Below are 14,476 nucleotides of genomic sequence, written 5' to 3' on the forward strand. Positions count from 1 at the left end.
TATGTCTAGTTCTATTGCCCAGATGCTTGTCACATCTGAGAGATTACCCTTATCTGGCTGCATGAGCAAGGAGGCAGTTGTTTTGGAACAGATGATCCCTTGTCTACCAGGCATTGAGTATTACTGTGAGGAATAGGAGAGAAGGAATAGGAATAGGAGAGAAGTATTGAAATATCTTTAGAAGGAAAGTTAATTGCATACTGGGGATAAAATCTTGGGTGTATTTCACCTGACTTCGTTGAAACCAGTCTTTCATCTATGGTGGTGCTGCCAACGCTTTTAAAATAGAAGCAGAAGACTATTCCATATCAGACAATGTGTAATGTATAATCAAATAATGTATAATCAAATGCCTAAAGGTGAGTTAAAACCTCCTCTATTTTCCTGTGAAGATGATAATCTTCTATTGAATGATTTAGAGATTTCTAGATTTAACTTTCATCTTTTTTTAAAATTTCTCAAAGACTGACAACACTATTGAAGCTAAACCCTCTTTGTTTTCAATTATAGGAAACAACAGTTTTCTGTTGTAGAAAAAGAAATACAAACAATGGCAATAAATCTTTATTTCAATACATGTAATAAAAATTGTAAGGGTATTTCTGTTACATGAGATCCAGTTTCTTATTTTGCTGCCTTACAAGTTAAGCCTCCTGCTGCTCAGAATGTATTCCATGTGAACATGAGTAGCCCTAATGTTTCTTACACCTTATGATTCTCCAAAGAAGTAACACACTCAAGGCTGACAGGAGAGAACAGAAACTTTTGTCTTTCTGGTAGTTTTCACAACTAAGACAAGGGGGAGACAAGACTAAAAAATATTTCTAAACCTCTTTCAGAAAATGTGTCTGTAACAGAGATACAAAATTACCCTCCAGAGGGAAAATAATACCTCCAGAAAGTATTTCAAATGTGGTGATAATATACAGTGATTGTTCCTTTTTGACTGCTATTCTGTACCAGTTCCACTGATTAAGTTATAGAGTTTCCAGTCAACCCTACCAAAAGATTGGAAAAGTCATTTTGGTACCTTATTATAGCTTATGCAAGGGCAAGACAATCTGTCTTACTCAGTTATTTATCAAAAAATATAACCATCTTTTCTCATAGCCTTAAAATGATAAAAATCACAGATAAACTTCTTTTGAAAACTTCATGGTGTCTAAACTTCATAATGTCCCAATTTCTAGTAAGTTGTTTCAGAATATGTTGTTTGAGAAAGCAAACAGCAATGCTTTTAAGAAAAAATTGAAGTACAATGGCAATTTATTTAAGAAATACTCAATTACTTGGAACTCCTAAGAGCTGATTTTCAAAGAGGTTCTTCAGTGTTCTTTGTGCACTTCACACACACAATATTTTTGTGGGTTTTTTGTTTGTTTTTGTAATAAGGCTTTATTAAGCAGGTCTGAGATTTCCTTTGGCTAATTAAAAGTCTTAAATCAAGGAAATTTGCATTATATATCAAAACCACCAAGAATTATTTACAAAAACAAAAAATAAAAGACAACCCAAAAAGATAGACATTACCAAGACAGAAGAAGTTGTAACTGTGAGAGCTGGAGTGGTTTAGGTTCCAGGGACACCTTACAGAAACCTTCCAGGACCTAGAGGAAGTCTACAAGACAGTTTGAGCAGAATTTTTAGAAGGATGCGTAGTAATGGGACAAATAAAAATAGCTTTAAACAGATAGAGGATTAAATATCAGGAAGAAATTGTTCACTGTGAGGGCAGTGAGATACTGGAACAGGGTCCCCAGTTTGTAGATTTTCCATCATTGTAGTGTTCAAGGCCAGGTTGGGCAATCTGGTCCAAAGGAAGATGTCCCTGCCCACAGAAACGGTTTGGAAATATATGACCTTTAAGGTCCCTACCAACCTAGACTCTTTTATGATTCCAAGTTTTTATTACCTTGGTAAATTAAGATATAGGACAGTAACAATTATAGGTGGTCAGGCAAAATATTAAATGTAGAGTTTTCTCAGCTGGTAGAGAGCTCATTATAAAAGCTACTATTGGAGCTGAGAAAGAAGTGAGAATTATTTGAAGTACAGAAAATCAAATTAAACAAAGGCTGAGATCTATAGGAATACAAGATAGTCTTCTGAAATAGCAGGAGCTCTAAGGCCTTGGGGCTGGCATGGTGTCCTGGTTTAGAGCAAATTTAGGAGAGAACTTCTGAGGGGGTTTCTCTAGAAAGTAGACTCAAGTGACCCCTCCCCCAACTGGTTTGGGAAAATATTTCTTTGGAGGAAAGTGGAAAAAACTGTTTATTTAATAGGCAAAGCATTTACCAGCACAAAAAAAAAAAAAAAACAAAACACAAGAACAATTTTAAACAATAAAACAATAAAACCTCTTTCCACTCCAAGAGATGACAAATTCAGAAAGTCCCTCCCTGGTGGGCTGTAGCTCAGCTCCGCCAGCCTGTTATCAGCCCCTCTGGTGCTGGAAATGCTGCAGCCCAGGCCTGGCCCAGTGGGCCACAGGTGTGAGCTCCCGGTGCTCTTCTGGGTGTTCAGTCCAGAGCAGGTTTAAACAAGTTCAAAGAAAAAGAAAAAACAGAGTCCAGGGAACTTCTCTGCCTCAGCTAGCTAAAACTAATTAAAAGCAAAGGAGAGTTCTGTCCCACTGTCTGTCCATCCACAGACAACACCATCCAGCAGCAGGAATGTGGAGGAGGGAATGCAGTTTCTGAAAACCAACTCCATGCTTCTTCTCTCTCCTCCTTTACTCTCAGAACCAATCTTAATGGTGCAAAACTGATTTCTGGGTTAAACAGACGAATGGGGATAGGAGCATTATAAAGTCACCCCAGCACACGTGGATTCCTACTCCACTGTGAGCTGCTACCCAGGTGCAGGGTGCTTCTGTCCTGGTGTGCTGTGCTGCAGGGCTGCTGCTTGTATGGGCACCTTCCTGCCAGGACAGGGGAAACAGGAGAGCTGTGAAGGAAGAGGGGGCTGTAATGTTCTGGTAGGAAGGGACACCAGGCAGTGTCCTTAACAGTGTCCTAGGGTGTCTCAAACCAGGACAAAGAGTCAACAGTCTTTTCATATGAAAACACACTAGAATAAGGAGGAAGCTTTCAAGCTGATGGACACATGGTGTAGGACGACAAAAAGGTGGAGGGCAGGAGGAAACTAAGTCCAGTACATTAAAGGAGATGATTACCTTTCATATTTGTACTCATGTGACAAAATCAATAAAACTTTGTCTTATTGGAAATTAAAGTTAATGAAAGGAGGCTCGTTTTATGTAATCAATAAAACTTTGTCTTATTGGAAATTAAAGTTAATGAAAGGAGGCTCGTTTTATGTAGAAAAGAAGCATAATGGGAATGGAAAAGAATAAATTAAAGAGAATTAAGACATGATGAAATGTAAGAAAAAGGTTAATTTCAAACTCACTTAAAAATAAAATGTAGTCATCACATCTGATGTGAGCATCCTATTCTCAGTTTTATAAATGGACTTAAAGATCTGGGAGTGAGGCATGTCAGGACAATTAAAGTTGAGATACAAATAAATAATAGAATATTAGAAATAAATATTGAGCTTATATTTTACAAAACTGGATAAGATTGATAGCAGAAGAAAAGGATTCACAGCAGAGGGATGGGTTCACATCACTATGAAATCTCTCTTTGTTGAACTCCAGTAGGTTCTTTGAAGTGCTAACTAAAAAGATGAACCTACAGGAACCATAAAAAACCAAGGTGATGATAATACAAGTGAACAGAAAGAGAATCCAGAAAAACAGAACAGAATTAGCAGGACAGTTTGTACTGATTTATGGTCACCATGAAAAATAACTACTCTTTGCTGCCAAATCCAGTCAAGTGATCAAAGGCCACAATCAGAAAACAGTGTTGCAGAAACTTGTGATGAGCATGAGGAGAGATAAGTGAATAAAGTATTCTGAATAGAACTACCATTTAGGGGGACAAGAATAATTTTGCAAATAGGTATATTGCAGACAATAAAGGGACATGAACATGGGTGACATGGCTAAGGAATACTTTAAGATAGGATTGACTATGTTTTAAGATAGGTGCAAGTGAAAGAAATGAAAGGAGATGACATTATCAGAAAAGATATTGAAGAAAAATGCAGCAAATATGAACAAATAGTCTTCCATTTCCTTGGTTTTCTCTTAAAATAAAATGAAGAGAGTATTAAAAACTTAATTATAAGGAAATACACAAGCAACTTAGAAATATATAAGTGTGTTAATCAAGGCAGACTCAGTCTAATTATCTTATATTAATGACTATTATTAAAGAACACACTAAACAGGGACTAAACTAAATTAAATTAAAGGTGTGGAGTATTTGAAAGGTGAAAGGTCTAGAAATATGTTATTAAACAGTATAATTGAATGGTCAGGAGAAAGAGAAAAAGCCATAGTCAATATTTTTGAGTATTGAATGAGTGTAATTATGGGACATTCAAGGGCAAGGGGTATGGACATGATGTAAGAACTACTTGCTTTGTTAGAAGGCAATGAATGTTGAAAATGTTGAATAAATGGATTAAGAACTGCCATTACTGATGCTCACAATAATCCAACAATGAATCAAAGGATGACTGAAATCAGGAAGCGGAGCTGTGTCTTCTGATTTCAAGAAGTATTTATCCATGTAAAATTGATGAGAATTAAACATCTGAATTTTAAAATCTGGTAGAAAACAATGCAACAGAAACTTTGAATCGTACTAGCTATTAAGAGAATCTCATGAGTGGTGTTGTTTATGTTCATACTTATTTCAACAAGAATTTTTCTTTTCTAGTCTAACTTCAAGCTTTTCAAAATTCTTTGCTGTATGCTTTGAATAAAACCATCCCCGTAAGGAAAAGCAGTTTGCATGTAAATTCTGCTTGGAATGCTGGTTCTGAAATCTGAATGAAAAAGATCACAGTATATGCTACTAGTTATTTCAGCATGAATTTTACCTCTTGAAAATAAATGTCATGTTTTCCACATTTGATCAGACCAGTCAGTTAATGCACGCTGTCTATTTTGATCATACCCAGGTTGGAATGCCAAGGTGAAGAGCATCACAGAATGAATTAACATATGAAAGCAGAGATTAAAGTGCACGTTGTGCACATGATTTCTCTAGGCATGTTTTTTTTATTTTACAGACTAAAAAACTAGACCTATCAAAATCAAACTTCACTGTTGGTTCGTTTGGGTTTTTTTTCCATTCTTGGAATTAAAAGTGTATCTTCTGACACGTGCATAGCTGTGCTACATTCTGCTAGTCATCTCTGAGAAACATCCAAGTTGTATCATCTTGCAGCATATGAATAATTCTCTTTTGTTACAGTTTGAATATGGAATAAAAGGAGTAATTGGAACTTGTATATATCATGGATGTTTACATTTCATATCTGTGTATGAAAAGGGCTAATTATTGGATCGAGTATGAAGCATTATAATTCTTAATAAGTAGTATGTTATCTCAGAAGACTGTTCCCTCATAGTTGTGGCTCTGGGGTTTTTTGGTTGATGTTTTCTTGTGGGATTTTTTTTTTTTTGCTGTGTTTTTGTTTTGTTTTGTGAGTTTTTTAAAATATAATTTTATTCTGGTTACAGTAGATCTACTATAGATGAGTTTTTCTTTGTAGTTTGCATTGAATTAACAGAACGGTCCATATGTAATTGAAGGCTTTCATGAAATAGGTACAGCAACAAAATTCTGAATTATAAAGCAGTATTATGATCTTGAGCCAAAGTTTATACTGTACTTTCCACACTTGGTCTGGAGAGATGGATGAAAAATTAACAGTGTATGCTATTTAATTTTCAAGTCTCTAAGTTTTTTTCTCTAACTCTATTGAAGTAGGCCTCAGCAAGAAATTTCTAGGAAAAGCTAGAATAATAAATATGTGGAGACAGCTATTTAAAAAGACATATTACTGTGATTGTCTTTGGTAAGAAGTGTTCAAGTTCTAGGATGTAGATCTTATGAGTAAATAGTTTGATTTTCCAAAGGGTTTTGTGCAAAACTGTATTCCAAAAGTGCTAGATAAAACAGCTGAGCTTAAAAAATAAATAATAACACATAAAGAGGATTTAAAAATAGTTCAAGTATATGAGGGAGATGCAGAAAGAGATAAATAAAACAGACTTCTAACAATGAAGTTTGTGCAGGCACTGATATTAGAATGAATTCTCTAAGGCAACTTGCAGTCGAAGGTAAAATTTGCTATACATGTCAGATGAGGTAAACAAAACCCTAATTACATTCTAAGAATATTTTCCCTTCCCTTTTTGTCCTCTATATCTATGATACACTTGTAATTGTACTAAAAAAGCAGTCAAGCCGTCATACTTCACAAGAGGCACCTTTTCTCACCACTGTAAATATATACGAAAAAGCTGAGAGTAAAAAAATTGTACATGCCACTCTTCTTTCTGTCAAGAAAACACAAATAGCAATACCAAGTGTAAAATCTCAAGAGATTTCTGCTTAGTACTTCAGGGAAAGAGGCCTCTGTACATTTAAATGCTCAACGTGAAGACGAGCTTGTGAATGTGCCATGAAGAAGATGATTTAACGAGCTCAAATATATACATGTGTGTATAATTTAAGACTTGGCGTGTGGTTTGTTTGTTTGTAGTTTGTTATGAAGTGTACATCATGTTGCTGTGAAAGAGCAACTCAGTGCTTTGTGCTTTCCCTCAGATGAAATCCCTCCACTAGAAGAGGATTTCTAGAGGAAATCTTCAGAGCAAGGAAGCAAGATCCTTGCTCTGAGGATTCTTGGGGAAGAGAAGTTTCAGGGGTGTAAAAGGCAAAGCGGGAAAGCTGATCTAATATTTAAAGGATAAGAGAGCAGAAAGCCTGGAGAGGGAATGTAGAACTACATTCAGACTACAAAGCTGGTGGAAAATAAAAAATATTCTAAAGTCCCAAAAGTGTTAAGAACTGCCATAACTGAGCATTAGAACTTGAAACAAAATTGTAGAAAAAGACCTGCCTTACCAATGAACAGTGACTTGGGAAAGGCCTTTTTATAATAATCCTTGTTCTCTTATTTTTTAAGGAAATGGATTTTCTATATAAAAAGAAAATTTGTTATAGTCCAAGAAAAGTTAGGGTTTGAATGTAGGGTAATTTCTGACATTTAAGAAGGTTCATTTTAAAAAGGATCTATCAGCAGAACAACTTTTCAACTTTGATCCACTGTACTGAATTTGGCTGGAATAGTCTTATTTTTTTTCATGGTAGATCCTATGGTCTTATGTTTTAGGTTTGTGACCAAAACAATGCTAAACATTTGATCAGTGCCTACACCATCCAAGCTTCCTCTGCTTCTCATACTTCTGGGAATGGGCAAGAAGGAGGTTGGGGTTACAGATGGGACATAGGTAACACCAACCAATAAAAGGGATATTCTAGAACATATGGCAGCATGCTCAGTGGTAAAAGCTGATGGAATGAAGGAGGAAGGGACCACGTTCAGGGTTATGGTGTTTGTCTTCCCATGTAACCATTAGGCCTGATGTGGGCCTTGCTTTCCCAGAGGTGGCTGAACACCAGCATACCAAAGCAGCAGGATGAATTTCTTCATCCACTTTGCTTGCATGCACAGCTTTTGCTGTACCTATTAAACTGTCTTTGTCTCAGCCCACAAGTTTTTTCACTGTTACTCTTCTTTCCTCCATCCCACTGTGGGGGAATTGAGGGGGAGTGTGGATGTGCTGTGTGAGGGAGCAGCTCTGGGGCCCTACCTGATCACTGCAGTTAAACAACATCCACATAGGGTCAGTCAAAACATGTAAACTGTTAATATTTATATGAGATGATATAGTGGGACAACAGATGGCTATTTGAGATTGAGCCCTTAAGTACAGAGTTCTCATAACCCAGAATTATCGATTGGGAAAAGCTTGTTCATAATAAATAGACTTTCAGTCTTTTCCAGAGCCAAAATGTATGGAGGAAAAGCACAAGGTTTACAGGATTCACATGTATCAGACCTGTATCCAAAGAGACTTATTTACTCTTCCATTTGACAAAAAAAGGGAATTGATGTGAATATTTTGTTTCATAAGCAAACAAATTTAGTCATAGATGTTATATTTATTTTCAAAGATGCTACCATATGTCTTTAGATAAACAGTATGGAAAACACATTTGTTAAGTAGGTGGGATTGTTTTGCATTAAGTGGCCAGCATTTGTTTAAAACCATGGGCTTTACCTTTCTAAATGCAGTAGTTGCTAAAAAATATTTTGATACTTTTTCTAGTGAGTTATTCTATTGAAGGTTGATATAAAAATGGATTACTAACTTTTTTTCCTTGATTTTTTTTTAGGATTTATTTATACCTGTGGTGGGACTTTAAAAGGACTCAATGGCACTATAGAAAGCCCCGGCTTCCCATATGGATATCCAAATGGTGCAAACTGTACCTGGGTTATAATAGCAGAAGAAAGAAACAGAATACAGATCGTCTTTCAGTCTTTTGCTCTAGAAGAAGAATATGATTATTTGTCATTATATGATGGGCATCCTCACCCTGCAAACTTTAGGACAAGGTAAAGAATAAATATTATTAAAATATCACTTGTAATAATAAATAAAAAATATCTGATAAAATAGTTAAAGCTAATGTTTTTAAATTATGGATTCTTTCTTAGTCTTTAAGATGTGCTTCCTCTAATTTATCAGGTGTCAAAATGTATATCATGCTTTAATTTTAGTTAAAGTAATGGCTGAAATTAATCTAGACCTCATAAAATAGGTCCGAACAAAACATAATTAATTAAGAAGCCTATGAGCATGGATGCATTTAATGTGTATTGAATATGAGTTTGTGGAGGTCTCAGTTTACATGATCTAGTAACAGTGGAACTTTTGTAGTCTTTGAAACAGGGGGCTTTTTATAGAGATCAGGAAACATTTAATTAAGGTAGACTAGGTAATTTGTGTGTGTGTGTTTCTATATGAACATCTAAAAAAAGGGTTTACAAAAGTGAAAAAATCTGTTTGAGATATCAAGAGTGTGATGTGCCACAGACTATTTTCTATCAGAGCCAACTTCAGAGTCTTAGCCCAGATGTTCAATTCTGGAAGGCTGCAGTTTAAGGAATAATTCTACAATACCAATAGATACATTACTCATACATTTGCTAGTTATCTTTACTACCATCTACCTTGATTTCTGTAAGTCAATTTGTCATCTGCCTAGACATCTGTAAGGTCTTTGGCATCACCACACAACATCCTTGTAATTAAAGGGGAGAAATTTTTATTTGATTGGGTGGACTGTTTGATGAATAACACAGTGGCCATGTGGCCATACCCAAAACATTGCATTCAACAGCTTAAAGTCCCATTAGAAATCAGCAACGAGTGGTGTCTCTCAGGGGGTCTGTATTCAGACAAATGCTATTCAATATCTCTGTTAATGGTGTGGACAGCAGAAGGGAGTGCAGCCTCAGCAAGTTTGCAGATGTCACCGATACGTGCGGAGCAGTTGACATGCTTGAGGGGAGGGATGCTATCCAGAGGACATCAGCAGGCTGGAGGAGTGGGCCAATGGGATGAAGCCAAGTGCAGCATCCTGGTCAGTTCTGAGTATCCATACTGACTACTGGATCAATGAATTTAGAACAGTCCTGCAGAGAAAGACTTGGGGATATTTGTTGATGAAAAATTGAATGTGAGCCTGTAACACAGATGAGGACTGGAGCACCTCCCCTACAAAGACAGGCTGAGAAAGCTGGGGCTGTTCACCCTGGAGAAGGGAAGGTCTTGTGGAGACTTGCACCCTCCCAGTATCTGAATGGGCCTACAGGGAAGTTGGAGAGGGATTCTTCATCAGGAACTGTAGTGATAGGTCAAGGGGGAATGGGTGCAAATTGAAAGAGGGGAAATTCAGGTTAGATATTAGGAAGAAATTCTTTACTGTGAGAATGGTTAGACACTGGAACAGGTTGTGGATGCTCCAGCCCTGGCAGTGTTCAAAGACAACTGGATAAGGCCTTGAGCAACCTGGTCTGCTGGGAGGTGTCCCTGGGGGGGTTGGGACTAAATGATCTTATAGGTCCATTCTAACCTTTTAAAATTCTTTGGATAAATCATAAGGTTGGATATGAGGAAGAAATCCTGTATGTAGAATGCAGTAAGATACTGGAACAAGTTGCCCAGAAAAGTCTTGGCTTTATGTAACCCGTAAGACGTCCCTTCCCATGACAGTGGGGTTGGAACTAGGTGATCTTCCAAACCAAACCATTCCATGATTTTATCCTGTGGTAAAGAATGTAATACCTCTTCCTAATCAGGGAACATCCAGTTTCATTTTACTTTGCATAATGTTGCTCAAAGAAAGGGATGTGTTTTCATAATATTTTGTTAAGTGTTGATACACTGGTAATGTATTTTTTAAACTATTGCATAACAATCTGGCATCTGATCACTAAAAGGAATACATAACTTGGTACTACAAGGAAATTAGAAGAGTAAAATTCTACATCTCAAATTTGTGCGGGTTATAAATTCTCTTAAATGTTTAAGTCAGCAGATGCAGAGAGATGAATCTCTAATGAAATTGTTTTCCTTTGTACTTCTATGTTTTCATTTCTATTTCATGAGTGCTTGCATGCAATTCTGATATCAGCTGCAGGAAAGAGGGAACCCACAGATAAAAGATTTGAGAGCTGTCTTCCACAAATTTTTCTCCTTTTTATTCACTCCTCAAAAGATAAAATAGATTTTCTCAAATGTTGGAGCCTGAAAAGGCCCTCACTGTCAGTTGAAACTTTGGTTGGTGAATCTACTCTAAACTGCATTCTGAAGGAGTATGTGAACAATGTTCTGCTCAAATGCAAAGAATAAAACTATGATACCAGTTAGGAACCAATGGTCCTTACTGAGTTACAGTTTAAATAACCATCAGGGAAAGAAGATGAAGATAGTTAGCAGGCTAAAAGGAAGATGAAAATAATATCTTGTAAAGGCAGAAGTATTTTTCTTTATGTCCTGTTCAAGCTGCTGAAACTGTTTATATATATTTGTGTGAACACATGCATTCATATATATGTATCAATACATAGATATATAAATAGCTATATATGCATTCATACATATATATGTGCAAGATTCTTTTGAAATTAAACTAATTCTTCAATGCTGGAGCTTTAGAATACGGGAGTTTTATAATATCTTAGAAGAAAGTCAAGGAAACCTGTAATGCTGAAATGTTTCAGTACTGTATATTTAGTATGCCATTAGATTTTGGTGAAGAACAGTGTAAGAAGTTATATGGAAGAGAAAAGAATCAGTCAGCACTTAAAAAGGAAAAGATGATTAAGCCTCAATATAGGGCTTGAAATAGACCACTTTTGCAAGACTTACAAGATCTTTTCAGAGTGTGGGTGTGGAAGAATAGTACACATTTGTGTGAGTGGAGAATTGGCTTTAAAATTTGGAAAGAATGACAGTGAAATTACACAAGCTTTACTAAATCTTTCATAGTGACACTTATTTTCTCAGATTGCTGTAGTAATTAGCAAGGTGATGTTTCCTTAAGTTTTCTTTTTTACAAATAAGTGAAGTTTTACCGAGGAACAGCTGCTTGTGGAAACTTTCCTTCTAGCATGACAATGTATTTTGACATTTTACTTAGTGACATGAATGAAAGTGTAATCAGATTACACTTTTCTCCCTCCCTTTAATTTTGTAACAGGCAAAAATATTTTCAGGGGACTACACATGTATTTGAAAAAATACATAACTAGACAGCTAAAAAAATTGTCTTGGATAGACAAGGCCACTATTTCTGGTTTTTTTACTTTAATATTGTGCAGTAACTGTCTATATGAATGAAATGATTTTGCAGTTCAACTGTTTGTTAATCTAATCACCTTTGTCTCCCTCTTCATCCAGTTTTGTACTTTGTCTAATTGGTCTCCTCAGAATTAAATCCTATTGAAATTACATTGCATGTCTTCAGCAAATGCTCAACAGCTTTTAACTGATTTACCTGGCACTTAAATGGCAGATAAACAGTAATAAATGGAAAAGAAACATGTCAGATATGACCACTGTGGAAAGTGTAGTCAGTATTTTGCTTGCATCTTTTACTGTAAGCTTGATTTAGTTTATTTGAGATTATAATCTTTGTTTCAAACTGTAAATACAGAACAGCTTGAAACTCTGAACTTTATGCATTTTTTTTATAAATAATATTTTTAATCACTTTAAAAAAAGTTTTTTTTCAGAAATAAAGTATTGCTTCCTCTATTTGAACCAAGCTTTTGGCAAAATTTCATAGTTGGGAGTATTTCTGTGTCATGTCACTGTCTATTTTTAGAGCTTTCTTGTTGCCCCCTGAATGCATATTTGTGGTTTTTGAGTACCCTTTCTTTCACATTTATACAATTAGTTCCCCTCAAAATAAAAATTAAAAAAAAAATCAAGGCTTGATATTCTTATTGCTTTTAAAAACGTTGTTTAGTCCTTATTTTGGTAAGTAGCTAATATTTCCAACTCCTGCTCTAGATAAAAGTGTTGCATTTCCAGATTAAAACTCCTGTTCCATTTTTTCCAAATTTCCATCTTTCTCTTTTGTTTTTTTTTTTTTTTTTGTGTGGCACAAGAAGAATCATTTCAGCTAAGCTTATAATATGTTTTCAATTTTCTGAGTGCCCAGCTTGAGAAAAAAGGGTTTTGTTTGCACTAGTGATAAGAAATCCCATGCTTTAATGAAGTCAGCAGAAGATATGCTTGAGCCAATAAAACATCACATAAATCAACTGCTTTGCAAAGCCAGTAGGAGTCATCTGATGATACCTTTTGCATGTTATGAAAATAGCCTTTAGTGCAACTAGTAAATAATTCATTATACTTGTGTTATCCTAGGGAGTGGTGGGAAAAGAGCTGCTCCACATAGGCACAAGGCAGGAGCCAAGGAGATCCTGCTCAGGCACCGCCTGGCAGGGGCTGAGCAGGCAGAGCAGAGCTGGGATCTGAGAGGGTCCAGCACAGCCCCTGCAGAGCCTGAGCCAGGCCCAGGGTCCCTCCAGGCAGTGCAGCTGGGGGCAGAAGGACACAGGGCTCGCCACAGAGGCTCGGGCAGGAGGCAGGGATGGGGACAGAGCTGCAGCAGGATGCCTCAGCAGGGTGGCTTGAAACAGAGGCCCAGGGACCATGGACAGTGGTGGGTGGCAGTGCCACCATCTGAGGCTGGTTAGGGCCAGGAAGGGTTATTGGTTTTCTCAGAGTCCTGACTCTGCAGAGAAGAATCTGTGAGAAAATTATTTAATTGCCTACAAAGCAGAAGGTATGGACCTAACTATATGAATTCATCATTGTGTACTTCTCTTGTCAGTCCTTGAAAAATCACATGGAACCCATTATTAGTTTTAAAGCACACCCTCTGTGGCAGTGATATGGTACATATGTAGGTGGATGACTGAATGGCAATATGAACCCTGATTATTCCTTGCAATTATTTTACTTTGCAACTTGGATAATATCTTGTTTTCTTCTTTCTTTAAAAGAAATTGCTGTGTGTAAGACATAATACATTGTCAGTAAATATCAAAAAGCATATTGGTATTTTTCTTTTTTTTAATTAAAGAGTTAGGTGTTTAAAATTAAATACTAATTTGAAAAGACGTGTTGTACTCAGCAGTTGTCTAAAACTCTTTTTTTCTATAATTAGCTCGCAGTGTAGTATTCAAAATAGCTTTAAATATTTGAATAATAATGTGACTATATACCCAAACTCTGTTTGCAGTTCCAAGGAAATATATTTCCAAATTTACTAGTACTTAACCAGTTAATTAATTTAACCAGTATTTTATTAGCCTACCATAATGTTGTGGTAAAAATCATCATAAAATTCCATCATATGTGTCTTCATAAAGACAGACATGGTACAGGAGTTTAGAAAGCTCTGCTGTTAGAAAAATGGTATAATCATTTGTGATTCATTTGTTTGCATAAGTGAAAAAAACTATGAATATGTTTATTAAAAAAAAAAAAAGTGGACCTGTGAGAAACTACCACAAAATGGAATTTTTGATCCCTGAATAAATATATATATATATTTTTTCCTTCTATGGAGAGCCTGCAAGATCAGCATGTATCTGCAGAGATATTTTTACATGTTGATAATATCACTGTGTCCAAAGATTTAATTATATTAAAATCTTTTCTCTTGTGACTGGTAGTTAATTTTCTCTTAGGAACCTTAATGGAAGGAAGCTTTAAACATAGTGTTTAAAAGGGGAGTTAATACTCATAGTTTTTAATCTCTTGTATTTAAGCAAGACAAATCATCCTTTCATCTACACTCCCTGCTGAGGCCACCAAGAATTAAATGTACAGGTTACCTGATCAGTCCTGCTGAGCTGAATAGGAGAAATTAACTGAAATTACTGGAGACATCTGCTGCCTTTCCTCTGTTGGTGAATTGCTCTCCTAAAACATCTGACTCCCTGACTATGCCTA

General features: G+C 36.1%; 1 protein-coding gene across 1 annotated transcript in view; it reads left to right on the forward strand.

Annotated features, from left to right (window-relative positions):
- CSMD3 (CUB and Sushi multiple domains 3) overlaps window positions 1-14,476 on the forward strand; it is a 597,171-nt gene that overhangs the window by 72,331 nt on the left and 510,364 nt on the right. The window contains exon 2 of the mRNA XM_066565891.1: window positions 8,331-8,553. Within this exon, the coding sequence (XP_066421988.1) occupies window positions 8,331-8,553 (223 nt within the window). The remainder of the gene's footprint in view (window positions 1-8,330; window positions 8,554-14,476) is intronic.

Source organism: Molothrus aeneus, chromosome 1, assembly GCF_037042795.1.
Source record: "Molothrus aeneus isolate 106 chromosome 1, BPBGC_Maene_1.0, whole genome shotgun sequence".
Lineage (NCBI taxonomy): Eukaryota > Metazoa > Chordata > Aves > Passeriformes > Icteridae > Molothrus > Molothrus aeneus.